Source organism: Narcine bancroftii, chromosome 5 (assembly GCF_036971445.1).
Source record: "Narcine bancroftii isolate sNarBan1 chromosome 5, sNarBan1.hap1, whole genome shotgun sequence".
NCBI lineage: Eukaryota > Metazoa > Chordata > Chondrichthyes > Torpediniformes > Narcinidae > Narcine > Narcine bancroftii.
The window spans coordinates 67,255,048-67,280,907 of NC_091473.1; the positions used below are offsets into that span (position 1 = coordinate 67,255,048).

At 43.0% G+C, this 25,860-nt stretch overlaps 1 protein-coding gene across 5 annotated transcripts in view; it reads left to right on the forward strand.

Moving 5' to 3' along the window:
• Positions 1 to 25,860, forward strand: part of atf6 (activating transcription factor 6) — a 462,472-nt gene that overhangs the window by 103,119 nt on the left and 333,493 nt on the right. For all 5 annotated transcript variants that reach the window (XR_011357594.1, XM_069937692.1, XM_069937693.1 and 2 more), the window contains exons 8-9: positions 6,006 to 6,191; positions 7,988 to 8,079. Coding sequence is in view for 4 of the 5 variants with exons in the window: in XM_069937692.1 (XP_069793793.1) it covers positions 6,006 to 6,191; positions 7,988 to 8,079 (278 nt within the window). In the remaining variant the exon portion in view is untranslated. The remainder of the gene's footprint in view (positions 1 to 6,005; positions 6,192 to 7,987; positions 8,080 to 25,860) is intronic.

A 25,860-nucleotide genomic window follows, 5' to 3' on the forward strand; every position in this document is an offset into this window, starting at 1 on the left:
CAGCCAGTGCCCTACTATGACAACCCCCACCCTGCTGCCAGAGCCCCACTCTGACATACCCCCACTGTCATGTAACCTGGGGGAGCGGCGTGTGGGAGTGTACACCATGTAGGAGCATGAGGGGAGCAGGGTTGGTTGGGGGTTCATTTCAACAATAAACATTTGATAAATTAAACTGATTGTGATTTTGTGTTTAAGAAGATCATAATATTTAAACCTCTGACAGCTGTGAAATGTCACTGTGCAGTCAGCTGGCTGTCGGAGCGCTGTATGTAATATGTCACTTGTGACGTCAACGCTGGAGGCGGAACCCCCTTAAAATCCTGAGTAGCAGAATTCCTTGCAAATAATGGTGTAGTGCGAAACACTGCGAGGTTCAGTCTACTCTGCAATATTTCCCGTTCCCGAGGCAGGTTGGCAGTGAGAAAAGGGCTAGATACACCACATGACCTTCCACAATCCCACCAGATTCCATTCTGAGAGGCCACATGTCCCTCCATAATCCACACTACACTCATAAAATGCTGTGAGAACAACAACCTGAGTCTCAACATAAACAAAAAAAATTTATTGTGAACTTCAGGAGGATGAAGATTGACCACTCTCCACTACACATCAATGGTTCTGTCTTGCAGAGTAGTGAGTACAAAGTTCTTTGGGGTATATATTTAATGAATGACCTATCCTGAACACACAACATTTCCTCATTAGTCAGGAAAGTGCAGTAGCATTTACACTGCGTCAGGAGTTTGAAGGGGGAAAGGTTACTGGCCCCATCTTGACAACATTTTACAGGAGCACATTTGAGAGTGTCCTGTCTGATTGCATCATTGCATGGCTGTAAAGCATTGGACCAGAAGTGAATACCTAGGATAATCAAAAGAGCTGAGAAGATCACTGGGTCTCTTTTTTCTCTATTGACGACATTTAACATAGATGTTGTATGGACCCATATATTCGTAAAAATAGCACTAAACCCTCCCTACCCCATTACCCTCTTTTTTTTAAACTTCCATCCATGTGCCTGTCTAAGAGTCTCTTAAATGCCCCTAATGTTTTAGTCTCCACCACCATCCTTGGCAAGGCATTTTAGGCACCCACAAATCTATGTTTAAAAAAAAAAGCTACCCCGAATGTCTCCCCTAAACTTCCCACCCTTCACTTTGCACATAGGTCCTCAGGTGTTTGCTATTCCTACCCTGGGAAACAGACGATGGATGTCCACGCTATCCATGCCTCTCATAATCTTGTAGACTATTAAGTCTCTTCTCATCCTTCTACACTCTAAAGAACAAAGTACCAACTCTTCTAACCTTGCCTCATAAGACTTTTTTTCCAAAACCGGTAACATCCTGGTAAATCTCTTCTGTACCCTCTCCATAGCTTCCATATCCCTCCTTTAATGATGTGGCTAGAACTGAACACAATACTCTCGGTATGGTCTCACCAGAGATTTGTAGAGTTGCAACGTGACCTCTCTACTCTTGAACTCAATCCCCTTATGATGTCCAGCATCCCATAGGGCTTCTTAACTATCCTATCAACCTGTGCAGTGCCCTTGAGGGAAGTAAGGATTTGAACCCCAAGGTCCCTCTGTTCATCTACGCTCTAAAGTACCCGACCATTAACCCTGCACTCAGTCTTCTACTTTGTCCTTCCAAAATGCATCACCTTGCAGTTATCTGGATTGAAATCCATCTGCCAATTTTCTGCCCAACTCTGCATCGTGTCTATATCCTCTTGTAACCTTCGACAACCTTCAGCTCCATCCACAACTCCTTCATCCTTTGTGTCATCTGAAATTGTACTGACCCATCCTTCCGCCTCTTCATCCAGGTCATTTATAAAAATCACAAAGAGCAGTGGTCCCAGAACAGATCTTTGTGATACTCCACAAGTCAATGACCTCCAGAATACTTTCCTTCCACTCTTCTTTTTGGCTTGGCTTCGCGGACGAAGATTTATGGAGGGGTAATATCCACGTCAGCTGCAGGCTCGTTTGTGGCTGACAAGTCTGATGCGGGACAGGCAGACACGGTTGCAGCGGTTGCAAGGGAAAATTGGTTGGTTGGGGTTGGGTGTTGGGTTTTTCCTCCTTTGTCTTTTGTCAGTGAGGTGGGCTCTGCGGTCTTCTTCAAAGGAGATTGCTGCCCGCCGAACTGTGAGGCACCAAGATGCACCGTTTGAGGCGATATCAGCCCACTGGTGGTGGTCAATGTGGCAGGCACCAAGAGCTTTCTTTAGGCAGTCTTTGTACCTCTTCTTTGGTGCACCTCTGTCTCGGTGGCCAATGGAGAGCTCGCCATATAACACGATCTTGGGAAGGCGATGGTCCTCCATTCTGGAAACGTGACCCACCTAGCGCAGCTGGATCTTCAGCAGCGTGGATTCGATGCTGTCGGCCTCTGCCATCACGAATACTTCGATGTTGGAGATAAAATCACTCCAATGAATGTTGAGGATGGAGCGGAGACAACGCTGGTGGAAGCGTTCTAGGAGCTGTAGGTGATGCCGGTAAAGGACCCATGATTCGGAGCCGAACAGGAGTGTGGGTATGACAACGGCTCTGTATACGCTAATCTTTGTGAGGTTTTCAGTTGGTTGTTTTTCCAGACTCTTTTGTGTAGTCTTCGAGTCTGTTGTCTATCTCGTTGTCGATCCTTGCATCCGATGAAATGGTGCAGCCGAGATAGGTAAACTGGTTGACCGTTTTGAGTTTTGTGTGCCCGATGGAGATGTGGGGGGTGCTGGTAGTCATGGTGGGGAGCTGGCTGATGGAGGACCTCAGTTTTCTTCAGGCTGACTTCCAGGCCAAACATTTTGGCAGTTTCCGCAAAACAGGATGACAAGCGCTGAAGAGCTGGCTCTGAATGGGCAACTAAAGCGGCATCGTCTGCAAAGAGTAGTTCACGGCCAAGTTGCTCTTGTGTCTTGGTGTGAGCTTACAGGCGCCTCAGATTGAAGAGACTGGTCTTTCGTGATGCCATCATCATCACCCTGTACAAAAACAAAGGCGAGAAATCAGACTGCTCAAACTACAGGGGAATCACACTGGTCTCCATTGCAAGCAAAATCTTCACTAGGATTCTCCTAAATAGAATACCTAGTGTCGCCGAAAATGTTCTCCCAGAATCACAGTGCGGCTTTCGCGCAACCAGAGGAACTACTGACATGGTCTTTGCCCTCAGACAGCTCCAAGAAAAGTGCAGAAAATAAAACAAAGGACTCTACATCACCTTTGTTGATCTCACAAAAGCCTTCGACACCGTGAGTAGGAAATGGCTTTGGCAAATACTGGAGCGCCTCGGATGCCCCCCATAGTTCCTCAACATGGTTATTCAACTGCACGAAAACCAACAAGGTCGGGTCAGATACAGCAATGAGCTCTCTGAACCCTTCTCCATTAACAATGGCGTGAAGCAAGGCTGCGTTCTCGCACCAACCCTCTTTTCAATCTTCTTCAGGATGATGCTGAAACAAGCCATGAAAGACCTCAACAATTTCTTTCCACTACTACTCTGCTTTCTACCTGCAAACCAATTTTTTTTATCTACACAGCCAACATTCCATGGATCCCATGTCTCATAAATTTCTGAACGAGTCTTTCATGGTGGACCTTGGCAAATGCCTTGCTAAAATCCATATAGGCCATATCTACCAGCCTATCCTCATCAATTTCTTTTGCTACCTCCTCAAAAAACTCAATCAGGCTCGTGAGGCATGACCTTCCCTTCACAAAGCCATGCTGGCTATCCCTGAGTAGACTGTACTTCTCCAAATGCTCATAGATCGTATCCTTAAGAATCCTCTCCAGTAGTTTTCACACCACTGACGTAAGACTCGCTGGCTGTAATTCCCAGGATTCTCCTTATTACCTTATTTTAAACAAGGGGATTACATTTGCCATTCTCCAATCCTCTGGCACCTTCCCTGCAGTCAAAAAGGACTCAACGATCATTGCTATTACCCCAGCTATCTCTTCCCACACTTCCCACAGCAACCTGGGGCATGTCGCATCCTGCCCCAGGGCCTTATCAATCTTCATGTTTTTAAAAAGATCCAACGCTTCCTGTTCCTTAATCTCAGACCGTTCACATTAAAACTTACAAACCTTATACTTTTAGCCATTGCCCCAGGTGTTATCTTACCAATGTTTCCTCTGTTCCTTCGTCACCCAGAGATCCCTCCTCATCCACCCCCTTGTCATCAGCCATTCTCTGCCCCCCTCTCCACCCCCATTGCTTGAACCACACCAGGCCCCGAGGGATAAAAACAGAAAAAGAAAACGAAAAACTAAAAGTAAATAGCCACCTTGAAATAAAAAAGGACACATTAATACAAATTAAGGCAATGTACTTCACAAGCAAGAAGCAAGGAATGACAACAGACATAAGAAAAAATTAAAGCAACTAAGCATAAAAAAGTAAAGGACATAAATACTATTAATAGATACTATTACTTGCCTCTTATTATACCCACTTGCTCAGTGACCACCCCCTACAGATGTTGCCACCCACACCCCCATTACGTTGGGCAGCTTGCACCAATCCTCTCCTCCCTCTGCTTCCCATACTCCAAAAAACATTCACTTGTACTGTTCTCTCACTATTAATGCCAGAATACATTCCTGTCCACAACAAGTTCCACTTCGTCCATGTCTCTTCCTTTTGTCTGTTAGCGTGGACAAATCTTCCACCAATTGTTGTTCCTTTTCCAGATCAGTAACAAACTTTGTTCCCCAACCCCCCCCACCCACCCACCCCCGTAACGCCACCTTAAGGGTGGCTGGGTACCTTAGCACACACTCATGACCCTTTTGCTTTATTAATCTTTTTGCTGGTTCTAATGCCTTTCTGGCTTATAAGAGTGGTGCACTGATGTTGGGGTAAAAATAAATGCTGTTCCCTTCTATCTCCACGGGGCTCCCTCCCTTTTAAGCCCCAACTGCTGCTGCCCTTAAAATTTCTTCTCTTTCCTGGTATTGCAGTAGCTTTGTCAGGACAAAGTGCAGTCTTTGTTGGGGGCCAGGTTTTGGGATGACTCTCTCTCCCCAAGAGCACCTTTGCCCAGCACCTTGGGATCCAGGTTTGGAAGAAAACCTTCAGTTCCCTCTTTTAATCCCACTACCTTAATATTATTCTGCCTACTGTAATTTTCGAAGGCATCCAAATTTCCCCATATCCGGTCTTTTTCTTTCATGAGGGTGTCTGTTTGCTTTCCCATGGAGTTGGAGTTTGGAATGAAGTGTAATTAAAATGACTGGAAATGATGCAGCCAGAGAATTGGACTGATTGGTTAAAGATAAATACAGATGAAAAGAATAAGTAATCATTGACAGGTTTTATCCACATGTTGAATAAATTAGGTGTGATGGAGAGCTGAGACACCAAGTCACTACAGTGTGAAAACTGATGTTGGACAATTGATTTTGTCCCGGCTAATTTTCTCCATATTTTTTGATCTGAATCAACTTCAGACATTTTATCTTCAGAAGCTTGGTGTTGAAATTATCAGCAGTTTACATGTCATGCTACCACTGCAATGTATGAAATTGCTGAACATGTACTTTGTGAAATGCAGGATTTTTTTCATGTTTTTGGCATTATTGTCAAGGCCACTATTTATTGTCCATTCTTAATTTACCTTGGAAGGTGACAGGAACCATCACCTTGAAGTGCTGCAGTTCTTCTGGTGAAGGTGTTCCCACAGTGCAGTTGGGTATGGAGTTCCAGGATTTGGACCACTGAAGATGTATTTCAAAATCGGAATGGTGTACAGCCTGCAGGAGGAGCTGCAGGTGGTGATACTTCCACACATATTTTGCCCTTGTCCTTTTTTGTGGTTGGGTTTGAGGGTTTGGGAGGTGCTGTTGAAGTAGCCTGGATGAATGTAATTAACAAACTGTGTGAAGTTGGTTACAAAATTGACAACTGATCATTTGAACGTGATTCACTTCGACATAGTTTTTCAATTATTGTATTCCATTTTACATTGCTATCAAACAGGAAAGTGCACTCAAACGACAAGAAAGAATGATTAAGAATCGTGAATCCGCGTGTCTTTCCCGAAGAAAGAAGAAGGAATATCTTCTAAATCTGGAACACAGGCTGAGGTCTGCGTTGCTTGAAAATGCAAAACTTAAGAACGAAAATGGCTCTCTTCAAAAACAGCTGCAGGAGTTGATGTCTGAGGTCAGTAAGTTTGTGGAATAGGATAGTGACAAAGAATATGTTTGCTGGAGACTTACCTGTAGATCAGGATTCAAAAATCTTAAAATGGGCTGTGGAATCTTTTGCCAAGAACAGGCAAACATTTCTCAACTTGAATTTACAATTTGCCTTTAAAATTGGTATGATATTAATACACAAAGCTGGCAATTAATTTGGATGCCATAAACATCACTGAAACTTCAGCTATTTTTGGTCAGACAGGAACCATTGCCAGATTACTAGATTATCTGTTGTTACATGAATTAGGGAATATTGACATGTGAAGGTAGATAGCATCTCTGCTTTATTCTTTGGGAAAGGATTTACCCTTTTTTATATGTGGTAAGCACTCTTCCACTTGTTGGGGCAAGTCGAGAACTTGTTTTTTTCAAAAAATAATCAAGAAATGGGAGCAGGAACAACTCAGATGAATCCTGAAAATTGCTCCACTAATCAGTGAGGAAATGGGTGAACTGGTCAATGGGCTCTTTTCTTTTGCATCAATTTGATCTGTATTCGTCCAAAAATGTTGGAGATACCTAAAACTTGTTGTCCAAATGTTTTTTTTTTACCACTTTTCCAGCTCAGTGAAAATGCTTATCTTAATAACCAGTAGAATGTTGCATAATTCAATTGCCAAAAAGAAAATTGCTGGTCATTTGATTGAATTTGGATTAATATTTTCTGAGAAGTTTCACCTGCTGCCTTTGGGGTAGAGCCGACATGCTTAGTGATTTCAACATTCAAGTATGTTTCATGCGATCAAATTCCACAATGAAATTTTCTGCCTTTGTACTTGAGCTCATCAGAGTGCATTTTGATGAGTTGGGAACTCAGTGGTCGGGGTATTTGCTTGGATTTGGTTAGAAGGTCTCACAGGTCAGTAAGTTGTCATTTGTTGATTAGAGAGGTGGGTGTTCAACATTTGGGGGAATTTGAATGGGAAAGTTGGTAAATGAAGAATGAGAGATTTAGGACCTGGCCTGGTTTGAGGGTGCAGTTGTCATTGCTTCTGCGTGGTTGATGGGAAGTGGTGGTTGGAAACATTCCTAAAAGATTGGAGGGATGGCAAGGACTCATTCCAGTCTTGCTTAATGCAATGAAAGTGAAGTGTGCAAAGGCAATCACTTTTCAGAATTCCTTGTAATGCTCCAAACACTGCATTGCAGGAAGAACATCATTTGTACCATATCTGTTGGGGGAAATCACCAGAGAGGTGCAACACACAGCCAGAACTGTTGAGAGGAATTTCTGGAGTGAAGTGAATTGATAATTTTTGCATTTCATTTGAGAAAACAAAAATGATCAATGGAATGGGATTAAATCTTTGAATCAGTGAGCTTGTGATCCAACCCTCCTTCCTCAGCTGAGCAATGTTTGCTTTTTCTTGCTATTAATGGAGATGTGCTTCCAAAACGCTTCATCTGCTGTCAGTCCTTAAATATTCAGGGACAGCAACAAAGAACATTGCTGGCATCTCCCTCATTAGAACTTAGAAGTGACAATCACTTCATGCAGTGGTGTGATTTACTTGGACATTTCAGTGGGTGTTGGTGAGGGACCAGATTCATTAATTGACCAAACTCTGTGTAGATGGCAGGTTTTTCTATCCCAAATATCATTGATGAACTAGTTAGTCCTTTTCTAGTTGATATGATGAGATGAAAGGGGCTCATGAAGAAGGAGGACAGAGAAAGAGGATCTCACATACTGAAAACTGGGTGAAAATCAGCACTCTGTGATTATATTTGTAAGCATGACTCGTCTTCATTTTTCAGAATCAGCAATTGAAAGTTTCATCTCCAAGAAGAAGAGCTGCATGTATCATGGCATTGTTGATGTTCATAACACTCACTTATGGTCCTGCAAGGTAGGTTTGTACACCTGAAATTGACTAATTCAGTTCCACATCCCATTTCAGGAACTAACTGAGAAATAAATAGCCATTTCTTTTTGTTCATTTTATTTTTTGAATCACGATGCATGTATTGAAACATACAATTCATAAATAAAACTTAAAAACAACCACAACTGTGCAGCGAGGGGATTTATGGGCTCCAAGTTGTACAATAAAAAAGATCACATAAATTATGTTATCTTATCCAATGGTATACAAGACCTCAACTCCATATGCCATCTCTGAATAGTCAAATCAGTCTCATTGGCTAATGCCAATCTCAAAAAAACAATTTGAAATCTATTTAATTTTAATTCTACACTAATTCTCTTAATATTACCCAACAAAAATACTCAAGGATCTAATGAAAATTTCACTTTCAAAATAACTTCTAAAAATTCCTTAAGTCTATTCCAAAAAGATGTCATTGTTTCACATGACCAAGTAAAATGTAAAAAAGAACCCACATCCTGATTATATCCAAAACATAAATCCAAAGAAATAAAATTATATTTCCTTAATTTTTCCGGAGTTATGGGATTAAAAAAAAAGAAGCCATAGGTTCTCAGGGTAAGATTTCAGGTAAAACTCCATTGTATCAAAATAAGCTTTTCCCCTTTACACTTAACAACTTCTGAAGTTATGGGATCAAAAGGGTATTAAATTGGTGCAATATTGTTAAGAAGCAGGATATTTTATTTCTTTTCAAAGAATGAAAGAGAAATATGATATATCTTCAAATACTCTTTTTTTCTTATTATAAAATTAAAGCTTTATTGTTGGATAATTTGTAAAAACATTACAGTTACCTAGACGGTCTAAGTTTGAAATTTTACTTACTGACAATGGTAAGAAGGGATTAATATCTCAGATGTATTCTTTATTACAGAATAAAATGCTTAAGATAGATATACATAAATCTAGATTGAAATGGGAGAAAGATTTCTCAGGATGATTGGATGAATTTATGTAGGGATAGTATGACCAAAATTGTAAATGTAAGGTATCGATTAGTTCATTATAATTTTATTCATCAATTATAATTGCCATTCTCTTTTGAGTTAAGCACAATGTCTCTTTGAGGGATGCCAACTTGGATCCACCTGTGACCTCTTATTTGTTAGTTTGTGCACCTCCCCTGTCCCTTCCTCCTTCCTCTCCTTTACCCCTGCCTCCCCCCCCCCCCCCACCTTTTTACTCAAGTGCTTGTCTGTTTTTGTTCATTCCTCGATGAAGGGGCCAAGCCTGAAATCTTGGTTATCATTTCTTCCTATGGATGCAACGTGACCTGCTGAGTTTTCTCCAGCACATTTGAGCAGGCCATTCTTTTTTGCTAATACATTCTGGAACGTAAAAATACTTTTGTCACATCATTTCTTACAGGATATTAACATCCACCTTTGTAGTTGTTGGAACTTGGGTAACACGTAGAATAGGAGACCATCAGCACACTCTGCCTGCCCCATTCATCAACCACCCATTATTCTCATCATGCATGAATACATTTTATTCTCTACACTCTCCAACTCCTCTGCACTCACCTACACAGTTGGGGCAATATGAAGTGGCCAATTAACAAACCAACCCACAAATCTTTAGGATGTGGGAGGCAATCAGAGTTCTGCGAGGAAACCCATATGATCACTGGGAGCATGCACAATCCACATGAACAGCACCTTCGATTTATATGGGACTGGAACTGTGTGGCAGTGGCTTCACTGTTTATGTCAATGTTCCCTGGCTTGACCAAGATGTAGTCACTATTATTTTGCCTTCAGACTTTTTTCTTTTTGTTCTATTTGTTTTGATTTTATTTAATTTTGCTTTAAAAAACCATTTTCCAGTGATATCAATTGATATTTTGGGCAATATTATTTTGAGTAAAATAACTCCCTTAGATGTAATTTTCCTCATTTCTTGGTCCTTTGGTGAACTTGTGGATGTGTTTATAAATTGTCAAGATTGAAGTGATGAATTGATGATTATAATGAAGATCAAGAGACTGTTCTTGTAGAAACAAAAAACTGGCATTTGATCAGTACAAGGCTTGTTTATGACCAAAGATAATTTTGTACACTGAATGATCATGTCTACAATAGAATTGTGTTTGATTTTAAAATATTCTGACGTTGATGAGAGAAAAAAAAATCAATTGAAATAGAGCCAAGTAATTGTGACAGGTTTGATTGGAGAGACTGCATTTTAATCATGTACACTTTCATAATAAGCAAAATCTTGCCTTTGTTTTTATCAGCAGCTTTATTTACATTACTTATGTGTATGCTGTGCACCTATAGTTTTCATTGATGCATAAAGCTACAGACACCACTGTTCATGTGCTGGTTTCAACAGCTTCACCGGTTAAATCGAGCTTAAATTTGTTGAATTTAAATTTAAATTTAAACTTGTTTCATTACTGTTAAAATAGTTGGTGTTTTCTCAGAAAGCCTGTTGCAAGCATAAATGTCTGGGGAACAACTGAGCCCTGATTGTTACATGTTTTTTTCTGTGATTTGTGTTCCCAAATTACGAGTTGTTTCTCAAATTGATTGAGGAGCTTTTGAAAGTGATTATTGAGTGCTGCGGGAGATGGAGACATTCAGAGTGAGCTTCACAATCAGGGCTGCATACGATGTCTTGCTGTCTGCCATCAATCTCAGCCAGTGGTATGGAGAGGACCCCACATGCTCCCTCTGCCCGACTTCAGCAAGACTAAAACACAATTTGGTGGGCTGCAAGACCAGCCTCATTCAAGGCTGATACACCTGGCATCACAACCAGGTGCTAATGTGTCTTGCAGAAGTGCTGGAATATCAACGGACGAGAGTGAACACTCTCCCTCCCCCTTCATCCCGCTAGCCATAAACAGCATTTGTCAGGGAAGGTGAGGGTCAAACAGGAATCGCTGCATCAAGATCAGACTCCAGGCAGCTTGGTGGGGCATATTATTGGAAGATGGCAGCAGACTTAGGTCAGATGCTCTGCTTCCCAAATGAAATTGCAGAAACCAACCTCAGACCAGATCTTGTGCTATGAGGCTGACCTCATTCCATCTTGTTTATATAATTGAGCTTACAGTGCTCTGGGAGGATGCAGTGGAGGAGGCCTAGGAGCACAAGAAACTGAGGTACACTGAACTTGGAGCTGGTGTGTAGCAACGTAGCTGGAAGGCAGGGGTCTGACTGGTTGAAGTTGGTGCAGAGGATTTGTAGCCACATCAACATGAAGGCTACTCCAGGAGTTGGGAGTGCGAGGAAAGGGTAGTCAGAGGCTCTGGATGAGGAGAAAGGATTCCACCTGGGCACCCAAGTGAGTGAATGACATCTAGGGGCTGAGCCCAGTTTACAATGCTGTACCCTCCGAAAGTGTCGAGGGTCTATCAATGAAACACCGAGGAAGGAGGGCACCCACTTGATAACCCAGAAGATGCCACCTCTCACTTTACCCCACAGAGTCTAGGCAGCAAGTCTCAAGAGTGCAATAAAGGATGTTAACATCTAATCCTACATAACATACATGCATTGAGTAGTAATCTCTCTTAGGTCTGTAGAGATCTACAACACAAACAGGCCCACTTCATCCATGCCCAACAAATAGGGTGGCCATTCCAAAGGAGGACATGTTCATAGGTTACTATTTTAGATATTTATATATATATAAATATAAAATATATCTCTCACACGCACACGCACACACGCGCACACACACACACACACACACACACACACACACACACACAAATATATATTGTGCCGGTGTGAGCAGTGGAAGAAACACAGCCACCACGTTGAGGGTCATTAACGACTGATTTTATTCAAATTCAGCCCACCCCTATAAGGGCACCTTGAGCTCAGTCACCTGGTACATTGTGACATCATAATCACTGCCCAGGGTGCGTTCTGGAAGGGATGCTGGAGTCAGAGAGAAACCTCTGACGACGCCATTTTCCCATTGCTGCCCTGCCACATGGCGATACAAGCGGGGCCGGTTCGCCATGAGGATGTGCGCCGCCACATAACCCCCACACCCAGAACTAGCTATGCGTCCTGTCACTTTAGCGGCCGGCCCCAGCGCTTGGGCACGGCCAGCTGCATCGGCTGTGATAAGACCAGATGGGCTGTCTTCAGGTGGTCCACTGTAAAAAGTTCCTCTCTCCCCCCCAACATCCAGGGTGAAGGTTCCGCTGGAACAGTGCAAGACTTTGTATGGCCCCTCGTATGGTCGCTGTAGCGGTGCACCTTGTGGTTCCCTCCACACGAAAGTGAACTGGGCTGAGTCAAGCTCTTTGGGGAGATGAAACGGCCAGGTGCTGTGGTGTGCTGGGGGTGGGGGAGCTAGGAGGCCAGTCGCCTGCACAGATCTGCTAGCAGGTTTTTGTCAGTGGCAGTGGTGTCAGGGTCTGGGCTGAAAAACTTACCTGGCAGGAAAAGCAGTGCGCCATAGACCATCTCTACTGCTGAAGCCTGCAGGTCCTCCTTGGATGCCGTCCTAATCCCGAGGAGGTCGCAGGGTAGTTCGTCCGCCCAGTCTGGTCCAGAGAGTCTGGCCATAAGCAATGCCTTCGGGTGCCTGTGGAACCTCTCCACCAACCCGTTGGACTGTGGGTAGTATGCTGTGGTGTGGTGGAGCTTGACCCCCAGGAGCTTCACCATCTGAGTCCACAGGGCAGATGTGAACTGCGCCCCTCTGTCGCTAATGATGTGCGCTGGGACTCCGAAACGGACAATCCATTGGCTGACCCGAGTCCTGGCGCACATCTCCGCAGAGGCCTCCTTAATTGGGATGGCCTCCGGCCACCTTGTGGCCCGATCCACCACCGTGAGGAGGTAACCACCCTCCTTGGACACTGGCAAGAGCCCAAAGACATCAACGTGGATGTGTTGGAATCTGCAAATCGTTGGGTCGAAGTTCTGTATGGGGGCTCGCTTGTGTCGCTGGACCTTGGAGGTCTGGCACCTGGTACAGTTACTGGCCAGTTCTGCCATCTCTTTCTTCATCCCGTGTCATACAAACCACTCCGCGACCATCTGCATGGTTGTCTTTACCGCTGGGTGAGCGAGGTCGTGGATCAGACTGAAGACCTTCGCCCTCCAGTGCGGCGGGACCACCTGCCTGTTGAGATGTTGCAGAGCAATGTGTCTGGGCTGCTGGGCATCCAGACTTACTTGAGTTTGAGGACCGAGATGGCAGTCTGCAAGGCCTGCATCTCAGCATCATTCCTCTGTGCCTGAGCCAGTTGCTCGTAATCCAGGTCGGGCACGAGAATGTTGATGGCTGGACGGGAGAGCGCATCCGCCACTACATTGTCCTTGCCAGCCCTGTGTCAGATTTTGGTCGTGAACTCAGACACATACGAGAGGTGGTGGTGCTGTCTGGCGGACCATCGCCAGTGTTTGAGTGAGGGGCTTGTGATCTGTGAAGGCTGTGAATGGCCTGCCCTCGAGGAAGTAGCGTAAATGGTGGATGGCAAATACAGCGCCATGAACTCCCAGTCGAAGGCGCTGTAATTGAGCTCTGGCGGGCGCAGCTGCTTGCTGAAAAAGGCCAGCAGGCACCATTTTCCATCAAGCCACTGTTCCAGAATTCCCCCCACTGGCATCCATGGAGAGCACCATGTGCGCCTCCGGCCACGGGTGCACCAGCAGCGTGGCACAGGCTAGAGCCTCCCTTGTCACAATGAAAGCCCTGTCTGCCTTCTCTGACCATGATAAAGTCTTTTCTTTGGTGGCCATGAGCAGCTCCGGGGATGAAACGATGGTAAAAGTTCACCATCCCCACGAACTCTTGGAGGCTTTTCAGGGTGGAGGTTTTGGGGAATTGTTGAACAGCCGCTACCTTCTCTGGCGCCGACGCGGCCCCAGCCACCAAATGGTGTGCCCCAGGAACTGGAGGGATTCCTTGCCGAACTGACATTTGGCCGCATTGACTGTGAGACTGAAGTCCGCCGGCCGGGCAAAGAGTGTGCGGAGGTGGGCTTTGTGTTCATCGCGGTTGAGACTGGTAATGAGAATATCGTTCAGGTAAATGAATACAAAGTCCAGGTCTTTTCCAACTGCGTCCATGAGGCGCTGGAACGTTTGGGCCGCATTCTTTAGACTGTAGGGCATACACAGGAACTCGAAGAGGCCGGAAGGGGTGATAATGGCCGTCTTACCCAAGTTGCCTGGATGCACCGGAATCTGATGGTATTCCTGCACGAGGTCACTTTGGAGAAGACCCGTGCGCCGTGGAGCTTCATGGAGAAGTCCTGTATGTGGGGCACCGGATACCAGTTGGGGGTGGTTGTGTCGTTCAACCGACGGTAGTCCCTGCATGGTCTCCAGCCCCCGGATGATTTCGGGACCATGTGGTGCGGTGATGCCCAGGCGCTGTCCGAGTGCCAGACGATTCCCAGTTCCTGGAGCCTGGAGAATTCCTCCTTTGCCTGATGGAGCTTCTTGGGCGGCAGCCATCTGGGTCTAGCATGCAGCGGGGGACCCTGTGTGGCGATGTAGTGGAAGACCCCATGCTGGGGCTGGGCGGTGTTGAATCGTGACTCTAAGATGGCGGGGAATTCGTGGAGGATCTCGTTAAACTCGTCCCTGGTGGTGGCTACGGCGGTGATTTCGGGCCTGCGGGCTTCTGCTGTGTCCAGTCAGGTGGAGTGGAACATTTGGGTGTTGACCAGCCTTTTGCCCTTCATGTCAAGCAGTAGGCTGTGAGCTCTGAGGAAGTCGGCCCCTAACAGCGCGATTCCCACAGAGGCTAGGACAAACCTCCAGCGGAACTTCTCATTCCCGATCTGGATCTGTGCCCTGCCGGTACTTTAGGTCATGATGGTGGGTTGGACCTCGAGAATGGGTGCGAGTCTCTAATGCTGTGGGGGGAAGGATGCTGAGCTCAGCCCCTGTGTCCACCAGGAATTGGCAGCCGATGGATCTGTCTGTCACATGAAGGAGGCTGTTTGTGTTGCCAGCCGTCGCAACCATCAACGGCGGCTGGCTTGGTTGTTTCCCTGATACCCGCAGGGCTGGCGGCACTTACAGGCTTGCGCTCCCCAGCGCTGGTGATAGAAACACCAGGTCGACTGGCCCTCCTCTGGCTTGGTCTTGGGAGCGGCTTGAGTAGGCTGGCTCCTGGTCATTCCACCTGGTTGAGGGCTGCCTCGTTCTCCCTCTTTGTGCGCCAGAGGGCATCTGCACGGGCTGCTGCTCTCCTCGGGTTCGAGAAGTCTTCATCGGTGAGGAGCAGCTGGATGTCCTTTGGCATTTGTTCCAGGAATATCTGACAAAAGAGAAAACAAGGCTTGTGGTCTTCTGCCATGGCCAGCATTTCGTCCATCAGCGCCAACAGACTACGGTCCCCAAGCCCATCTAGGTGTAAGAGCCTGGAAACCCGGGGAGTTGGCCTGAAAGTTCCAAGCAGCAGGTCTTTGAGGGTGGTGTACTTGCCCTTAGCCGGGGTGAGGGGTGGGTGGTGGATGATGTCGTCCACCCTCACTGCAGTATCTTGGTTCAGAGTGCTCATGTCAAGATAGAAAATCATGGCATCTGAGGAGATGTCGCTGTGTTGAAATTGTGCTTCCACCTGCCTGAACCACGTTCTCGGTTGGTGGGTCCAAAAGGGGGAAAGCTTGATGGAGACAGCTGAAACCATGGTGTTTTGAGTCCAGAAAAACGTCTGGGCTCATCGGGGTCACCACTGTGGTGGTATGAGCAGTGGAAGAAACACAGCCACCATGTTGAGGGTCGTTAACGACTGTTTTTATTCAAATTCAGCACATCCCTATAAGGACAGCATGAGCTCAGTCACCTGGTGCATTGTGACATCATAATCACTGCCCAGGGTGCGTACTGGATGCTGAAGTCAGAGAGAAACCTCTGACAATGCCATTTCCCCATTGCTGCCCCGCCAAGTGGCGATACAAGCGGGGCCGGTTCGCCATGAGGATGTGCGCCGTCACTGTGTGTGTGTTTGTGTGTGTGTGTGTGTATATATATATATATATATATATATATATATAAAAATAAATATATTTTGTTCTAGATTATGTTATTTTTTATATTGTATACTGATATGTTTTAAATGAGATAAATTGTGGTAGTTTTTTTTAGTGTAGGTCACAAACAAATACAAACACTTCACAACACAGATCTAATTTAAAATGCCAGAGCTCTGCTCAAGCCAGACAGTCCAGGCTTGAGTTCCTTTGGAAAAACTTTGAAGAATGCCAATAGAGACTTCACAAGTAGATGTTCATTGGACATGCTGTGGAGTAATGGATTATTGTTTTAGAAAGCAACAAATGAATGGACTTGGAAGATTGGTTCCGGTGCCGTAGTCTGTCTAAATGCAGTTTGCTGTTCTAAGAATGTCATGTGGTTTTGCAAGCCAAGAGAGAATTCAGTTCTACAGTTCAGCAGCAGCAGCTGGGACTGGAACATGATAAGCTGGCAAGCTTGTGGAAAAAGCCCATTTTGAAGAAGGGTTGTTAGTTCTTAGTTCAGCCTGGTCAAAGCCCTTGTGGTCCATAAAAGAGGAGATGTTTCACTTGGGATAAGGGAAACAGAAAAGGAACTCTTTGGTGATCAGAAAGAAAGAGGTTATCATCTGGAAAACCCCGATGGGGAAACTTTCTTCGGCAAGACACTGAAGTAGCTGATCGGAAGGAATCAGTTTCATCCAATGAGCAACAAATCTCTCTCTGAAAACTGACAAGAACCTTCCTGAGCAGTAACCATTTACCTTTCAAACATCAAAGCCTGGTGAAATTCATAAATGTTAAATTCTGTGCACAGTATAAGAATTGCCTGATACCGGTGAACTTGGAGGAATGAGAAGTGAGATTGGACTGTGAATCAAAGAACTTTTCTGAACTTACACACACATTACATACATGTGCACTAAGAATTAGAAGGGGGTTAAGTTAATAGTAATAAGTTAAAGTGTGATTCTGTTTTCATGTTAAAGATAATTAAAAGCAACTTTTGTTTAAGTCTTGGTGAATTTCTATTGCTGCTGGGTTTTTGGGTTCTCTGGGCCAGTCACAATATATATATGTTTTTTACACACACACACACACACACACACACACTGACAATGTGTTTGAATTTGTCGTTTTTGCAATACCGTTTAAATCTTATAAAATATTTTAAAAAAACACTGTGTATGTGTGTGCCTGTGTGTATATATTAAAAAAAATATGTAATATATAGTAACCTATGACCATGCCCTCGTTTGGAATGGCCACCCTACCAACAATGCTTCCTCTAGCTTTAACTCTACTTGACGGCATCAAGCCTATACCCCTCCAAGACCCTCTCTTCCAAATGTTTCTGAAAGGAAGCTAACATTTCTACCTCTTCCATTTTGTATGGCAGCTTGTTCCATCTGCCTACCACTCTCTAAATGAAGAATTGTCCCCTCATGTCCCTTCTAAATACCACCTCCTCACCTTATAATTACTCTCTCTCATCTTAGATTCTTTTACCCCAGGAAACAGACAAGGAGACAGTACTAGGAAACAGGAAGCAGTACTAAATATCTTTATTTTAGTTGCCTGATATCACAACAAAAGATTCCCTCTGCACATCCAAATTATTTTCTTGATTTAAAATGTGAATCATCCTTCATCTTTAGTTCAAGACAAAAATGATAGATTTATATTTGTTGTAATATTTTCCCCCTTAGGATTTGGTTTGTGTTGAATGATCCAGAATCTTGAAATTGTCATGTTTGTTGCAAATATCTGTGGTGTCTCTTTCTGTTTCCATTAAGTTAAGAAGTACTTTAGAGGAGTTATTTATTATTATGAGCAGTTCTTAAGTTGGATTCAGTTAAAAAAAATGTTGAAGGAATTGTCCATATTTAATCGGATCTTGTGTTGTTTCAGCTCTGAACTTCCTATACCTTTTTGATTCTATTTTAAATTTTGTCATCCTGATTCATGCCTGATGCAACACAACTCCATGTACTGAAACAGTCATTTTCCTGCCAGTCATCTCATGGACTTGTTTTGAACAGTCTGTGGGTTTTGCAAAATTATATGATGAAACCACCATTTTATGTTGCCACAAATGTTTTGTCAAGGCATGCCTTTGTTTCCTGTTTTTACTTGACAAACACACAAGCATTGGATTTCTTATGTTAGGCATTGGCTTTATACCGCAGAACATAAAATTAGGTTGGAGTCAGTGGCAGGGTATGATCTCTGGAATCTCAAATAACAGCCATTCAATGAAAACTCACATCCAATCAATTTATTTATTCCCTTCTCATGGTAAGTTTCACTAGCTTCCACTTTACTCCTAAAATTCTGACATTCATATTTCCACCTCACTTGAATGTCCCAAATTAAAATATCTTCTTCCAGTTCCAAGGTGCTGCAGCACCTCATTTTGTGTCAGACACATCTGCTGAAACAATCAATGTCTTTTCATGCAGTTGGCTGGATCACTGTTTCATTGCCCTGAATGAAAGTTGCTTTCTAGTCTGGTGTTGTGTATGTGCCCTGGACGATTCGAGGGAAGATATGCTGAGGAACCTGTGCATTTTGGGGTTGACATTTCTTATTTTGATGCCCTATTATTGAAAATTATTTTACTATGAAAGAACAGTTTTAAGAAAACTTTATAAAGAAAGTTCCAATTTTTGCAAGTGAAACAATAAAGTCTGAAGAGGCTGTGATTGTGGTTCAAAACACAAGAGTGCTGGAGAAATTCAGCAGATCACACAGTGTTCACAGAAAGTAAAAATACATAACCAATGTTTTTGGCCTGAGATTTTCATCAAAGTATGAGCAAAAAGCAGGCATGTGCCTGAAGAAAAAGGTGAGGGTAGGTGGAAAGAAGGGGCAGCAGGAGGAGTGCAGGCAAGAGGTCAGAGGTGGATAAGGGGGAGAGGGCAGAATAGAAAAAAAGCTGAGAAATGATGGGGGAGGGGAAATAACTCTTGAGTGGAGAAGGAAGGGGTTGGGGAGCTGTAGGAAAGGAGACAGGGATAGGGAAAGAGAGAGAGAGAGAGGAGGACCTAACAGAAACCAGAGTTGACATTAATGCCACCCGGTTGGAGAGTGCTCAGAGATTTAACAGTGCACAAGGCCAGAGATAGAAGTGTAAATTTGTGAATGATTTGTGGAATTACATGGAGCGAAGGTGCTCTGTCTGCATTCAGTCTCTTTGATTTAGAGGAGGCCACAACAGGAGCATCGGATGCAGAAGATGTGTGGTGCACACAATAATCACGTCAACATGGTGGAGTGATTAAACGGCTTTAATTACCAAAAACCTGAACATTACTGATACACTACTTGGCCAGGTTCCAGGTACAAGAGGAAGAGGGGGCAAGGCCGGGCACGCCAGCCTTTATTGGGAAATCTGGGGAGGACTTAGGGAAGGTCAGGTAGGTTCGGACTGGCCAGTCCATTCATCTATACAAATGCTTTTCACCACAAGAGGATCCTTTCACTTAGCAGAAATGTTGGGGTTGGTGAGAGAAGAGGTATGGATGTAAATGTAGAAATTCCTGCAGTCACAGAGGGTGGATTCCAGGGGGCAAATTAGTGGTAAGGGATGAGTGGACAAGGGAGTCTTTGAGGGAAGTGATCCCTCTGGAGAGGGGAGGTAGTGGGAAGATGTGTCTGATGGAGGGATTACATTGTAAGTGACAGAAATTACAGAATTACAAAATTAATATGTTGGATGTGGAGGCTGGTGGTGGTGGTTGGTGAGGCGAAGGGGAATCCTGCCCTTTTGTGTCCAGGGATGAAGGGGGCCAGGGCAGATAGAGGAGATGATGGTAGGAGATGGGAAGACAAATTTGTTTGAAGATGGAGTACATCTTGCATGATCTTCAATGGAAGACCCCATCGTGAGAGTAGATGCGATGGAGAGAGAGGATTAGAATCCTTACAGTGGAGAGGATGCGAAGAGGTGTCATTGAGGTTACTGAGGGAGTTGGTGGGTTAATAGAAAATGTCTGTGGAGAGTTTGTCTCCTGAGATGGAGACAGAGAGATTGAGAAAAAGGAGAGTGTTACCAGAGGTGGACCAAATGAATTTGAGATCAGCATGAAAGTTAGCAGCAAAGTAGATAAAGTTGACGAGGTCATCATTGGGTGCAGGAGGCAGCACCATTGTAACTGTCAATGTAGCAGGGGAAGAGTTGAGGAGCCTTGGCTTGACACATAGATTGCTCCACAGAGCCAACAAAAAGTCAGGCAGAGCTGGGACCCTTGTGAGTACTCATGGCTACCCTTTTGATGGAGAAAGAGGGCTGAATCAAAGGAGAAGTTAATGAGGGCAAGGACAAGTTCTGGTGGTAGTGGTGGGAGAGGGGGACTGGTTGGTTCTGTTGTTGAGGAAGGAACTAAGGTATTTGAAACCTTTAGTATTAGAGATGGAGGTGTTTAGAAATTGAATGTCTTTCGCAAAAATAAGTGGTTGAGTTCAGGGAACTGGAAGTTGTTGAAGTGATGGAAGGGATATGTGGTATTGAGAATGTAGATTTAGAGGGACTGGACCAGGGGAACAAAATGAAGTTGAATTTGTACAAGTTGTTTTCGAATGCTGAAAGCTGATTGTCATTTTCCAGATGAGTCAAAAGTTTCTTCAAAACTGAGACAATTCTTATAATTGACAAATACTTTTGTAAGTTTGGATTTCCTTTCCAAAAATTTGGAAAGGTTGGTGTTATACAAGTATACATACTCACACACACAAGCAAATAGGAGTAGCTCAGATACAGTCAGAGCATCACATGGCCCTTCGGCCCAACACGTACACATGCGTTGGCTTTGGGTGAGTCCTATTTTCCTGAATTTTGGTCCATATCCTTCCAAACACTTCCCACCCAAAAATCTGTTCAAATGGGCATGGATGAGTTGGGCTGAAGAGCTTATTTTCGTTGCATGTCACTCAATGTAATGCTCTCTGTCATCATGCATGAATTGCAATGAATAAGTTGGTGGGGGGGATTTGTCCTTCATGATCCTATTTTACCTAGGGATTTTATTTATTTATTGTTCATAGGACAAAGTTCACTTAATTTCCTTGGAAATGTATCTTCAATTAAGTGGAAGAAAACCAAGACTGTCTTTAACAATAGTATCTGGTAATTTTTTGCAATAAATATAAATCTAATAGGCACATCTCACTATTATTGCAGGTTAGTTAGGTTTCTTGCTCTGAATAAACAATCCAGAGACCCAAGTTCCGATTCTGCTCAGACAGCTATGGAATTCAAATTCAGATAAATATGATGGAATTTAAAAACAATCACATGAGATTTTCACAAAAAATGTGTTTGACTCAAGATCTTCCAGGAAAAAACACAGCCAAATTTAACTGGTCCAGTCCTTATTTGACTTCAAATGCATCAATGTGGTTGACTTAAATGTGTTCTAAAATAACAGACTAAACAATTTAAAGGTAGAATGCAAATACAAGCAATGGCCAGATTTTAACATATAAAACTCTTGTCCTACATTTTAAGGGTGGTTCCATTATGCAACATATTGTCAATGGCAAATGATGCAAATTAGCAAATATCTTTGAAGATTTGCAATTGATTTAACTGAAAAACCAATTTATGTAGCAGTTTATCCAAAAGGCAAACCATTATTCTATAATTTTCCATTAAAATTTATTGTTCCTGCTTTAATTTTGGGGTAATTTTTAAAATGGAAGCTTGGACTTGGTTCTGTTTTTAAATTGAATTTAACATAATTACCCATCTTGTGATGGGTTACATTACAACATCTTACGTTCCTGTGCGCATTAATCATGTTGCTTTTACATGGAGCGTTGTGGCCTGCATCATCAGCTGGGCGTCAAATTCATGAGGTGAGTTTTGCATTGCGATTTAGACTGCAAGCTTCCCCTGAAAAATAGTAGGGGTCCTGCAGGATAAATTGTGGTGCAGGAATTGACTAAAAATTCCTGCACTTTCCTTTTTAGACTGTGCATGTTTCGTTCATTATGCCATTACATGCCTGCAGTCTAAAAACCACTAATTTCTGTTGGAGCAATGGGCAAGTATAGATGTTGGATTGGATAGAATATTCCTCATTTATAAAGATTATTGAAACACAATGTAAGGAAACTGATCACATGAACAATTTTCATGTCAAAAGTAAAGCTGGATGCAGTGAGGAAATGCTGATTTTCTCTTTAATTACATTTTAACTTTAAATCTTAAGCAGAATTTGTGAAGGGGAAATGAGTTGGGAAATCAAACTTTTACTTTTGATATCCCTTTTCACTGTCTTAGATTAGAAGACACAATATAGTCCAGGATGTGACTGATACTTTCATGTCTCTTTCATAAGAACACAGAAAATAGACCAGGAGTTGACCATCAGGCCCTTAGTGTGCCTAATCGTTCAGTAATCTGACAGTAGATGGATTTCCACTTACCTGCCTGTTCCCTATTCCCTAATTCCCTAATTGTTCAGAAATCTAACTAAATTAAAATTCATTTATTTATTATTTGAAATATTTTATTTTTGATTTTCCAAAGACTCATGCAAATCAAATAAACAAAATTTTACATTCTCTTTCCACATAATATGATTTACAGAGACCTTATTCACCCCCCTTACACCCTCCCCTCCCTATCTTTTAAATTATACAAATACCAAAATATAAAAATACAAACATACAAAAACCACCTAAATACCAACAAAGACAAGGATCCTCCTCAAACCTAGCGGACCTTGGATATTAAATAAAAACAGGTAGGGGTAAGAACACATCATCTGCACCACTCCTCATTTCATACTCTTAATCCTTTACCTGCTGGACAGTTGTTTCTTTTCTCTTATTCAGGTGGGGAGGGGAGGGAGGTGTGAATTATATCTGTGCACCTATGTGTCTCAGATACGGTTGCCACACTTCAATGATTGTCATATCTCTTCTGTAAATTGTAGGTGAAATTTATTTATTTACAACATAGAAAAAGCTGATTCTGACCATTTAAACCTGTGCCGCCCAATTAGGCCTTAAGATTATGAACTGATCCATTCTCCCACTCAGCCCTCCTCCCATGCCTTCTCATCTTAACTTTTGACTATTTAGATACCTATCAATCTCTACCTTAAATACACCCAAGGTCCTGGCCTCCATGGCTGCCTGCGACAACAAATTCCAGAAGTTCAACAATCTTTGGCCCAAGAAATTCATCTGTATTCCTGTTTTTAAATGTATTCCTGTTTTAAATGGGCATCCTTCAATCCTGACATTTTGGCCTTTTGTCTTTGATTCCTCTACCATGGAGAAACAACTTTGCCATTTCCACTCTGTCCAGGCCTTTCAATATTCAAAATGCTCATTCTCCTGAATTCTCAAGGAATATAGTTCAAGAGGCGTTAAACATTCCTCATATGCTTATCCCTTCATTTCTGGAATCATTCTTGTAAATCTACACTGAGCCCTCTCCAATGACAGCACATCCTTTCTAAAATAAGCTCAAAAATGTACCTCATGCTCCAAGTGAGGCCTCATCAATGCCTTAGAAAGCCTCAACAACACACCCCTGTTCTTTTCTCCTATTCTTCCACATACAAATGCCAAAGTTGCATTCACCTTCTTCACCATTGTCTCAACCTGATGGTTAACCTTTAAGGTACCCTGTACCACAACTCCCAAGTAACTTTGCACCTCTGAATTTTGAATTATCTACCCTTCCAAATATTAGTCTGCCCTTTTATTCCTTCTACCAAAGTGCATGATTGCAAAATTTCCAACATTGTATTAAATTTGGCACTTCTTTGCCCATCCTAATCTATCTAAGTCTTTCTGCAACCTCTCTGTTTCTTCATCACAACCTGCCCTTCCACCTTTATTTAAATCATCTGCAAATTTATCCACAAAGCCATTTAATCTGCAATCCATATCATTAACATACAAAGTAAAAAGAAATGGTCCCATCAAGGACCCGTGGTAACCAGTAGCCAACCAGAATAAGATCCCTTTATTCCCATTCCCTGCTTCCTGCTGATCAGCCAATGCTTTACCCATGAAAGTTCCTATAATTCCATGGGCTCTCAATTTGTTAAGAAGTCTCATGTGCAGCATCTCATCAAGGGCCTTTTGAAAGTCCAAATACTCAACATCCACTGCATATCCTTTGTCTAGCCTGCTTGTGTTTCCTCAAAAAATTGCAATCGGTTTGTCAGGCAAGATTTTCTCTGATGGAAAATTTCCCTAATGTTGCCTTAGGCCTATTTTGTCAAGCACCTCCAAGTACTCCATAACCTCACCTTTGACAATTAACTCCAACAACTTCCCAAACACCTATATTAGGCTAACAGGTCTATAATTTCATTTCTACTGCCTCCATCCATTTTTAAATAGCAGAATGACCTTTGCTGCAGAGGTTGTGGGAGCACTGGAGGTGAATCCACAGACGCTCTACGACTCTGGTGGAACTCTCTTTTGCTTCTCTTTGTCCCACTGTAAGAGGCAGCTGGCAATTTCTGCAGATGGCAAATCTGTCTGCCCTATGGTAGACTAAAGGTAATTTTGTGTAATATTACATTTTTTTTACATGACCATAATTGCATTTTGAATCTTGCCATCTCCTTGTCTCCCATTCTAATTTCTCAAGTGTCATTTTCTTTTGGCCCTATATCTACTTGCCTCTTTTTTTTTAACTCCTGAATCATTTAAAAAATGTTTTAGTATCCTTTTTGATATTATTTGCTGCCTCCTTTCAAAGCTCATATTTTCCTTCCTAATGACTTTCATAGTTGCCTTCTCTATGTTTATAAAAGCCTCCCAGTTTATCTCTCCACAAATTAGTGTTTCCTTGTTTGTCCTTTCTTTTGCCTGTACTTTGATCATTATGTAATTTCTCCATTCAAACATATATATTTGGAATATATCTGTCGTGCACTTTCCTTATTTCTTGCAGATACTCCAGCTTTGGCTGCTCTGCCATGCTCCCTGCTCATGTGCCTTTTCAATGAACTTTTGCCACCTCCTCTTTCATACCTCTGGAGTCCCCTTTGTTCCACTGGTATACTGACAACTCTGATTTTAGTTTCTCCCTGTCTAACTGCAGGGTGAATCCTATCAAATTAGGATCACTGCCTCCTTAGGGTTCCCTTACCTTCAGCTCTCTTATGAACAATTGTCCATTGAACAATACCCAATCCAGAATTGCAATTTCCATGGTTGGCTCAGCCACAAGCTGTTCTCAGAGGCCATTTTGTAGGTATTCCTCAAATTCTATCTCCTGAGATCCAGTCCCAACCTGGTTTTCCCAATCTACTTGCATGTTAAAGTCCGTCATAACTTCCATAACATTGCCCTTCTGACACACCTTTTCTATTTGCTGTTATAATTTGTTGTCCACATGCAGCAGTTTGGAGGTCTGTATATAACTGCCATCAGTGCCTTTTCATGCTTGCCATTTCTAAACTCAACCCACAATGATTCTTTTATCTTCTGATCCTATGTCACCTCCTTTTCATGATTTAATATTATTCCTTACCAATAGAGCCACACCATCCCCTCTGCTTACCTGCCTCTCCTTTTGATACTCTGTGTGTCCTTGGACAGTCAGCTCCCAATGACGTGCATCCTTTAGTCTTGACTCCATGATGGCCACAACATCATACCTGTCAACCTGTAGCTGTACAACAAGATCATCCACTTTATTCCATATGCTACATGTATTTAAATACAAAACCTTTAACCCAACTGCCGCTTCATTTTGGTTCCCACCCCACTGTAAATCTAGTTGAAAGTACCCTCCCACCTCCACCTCTCCCCCA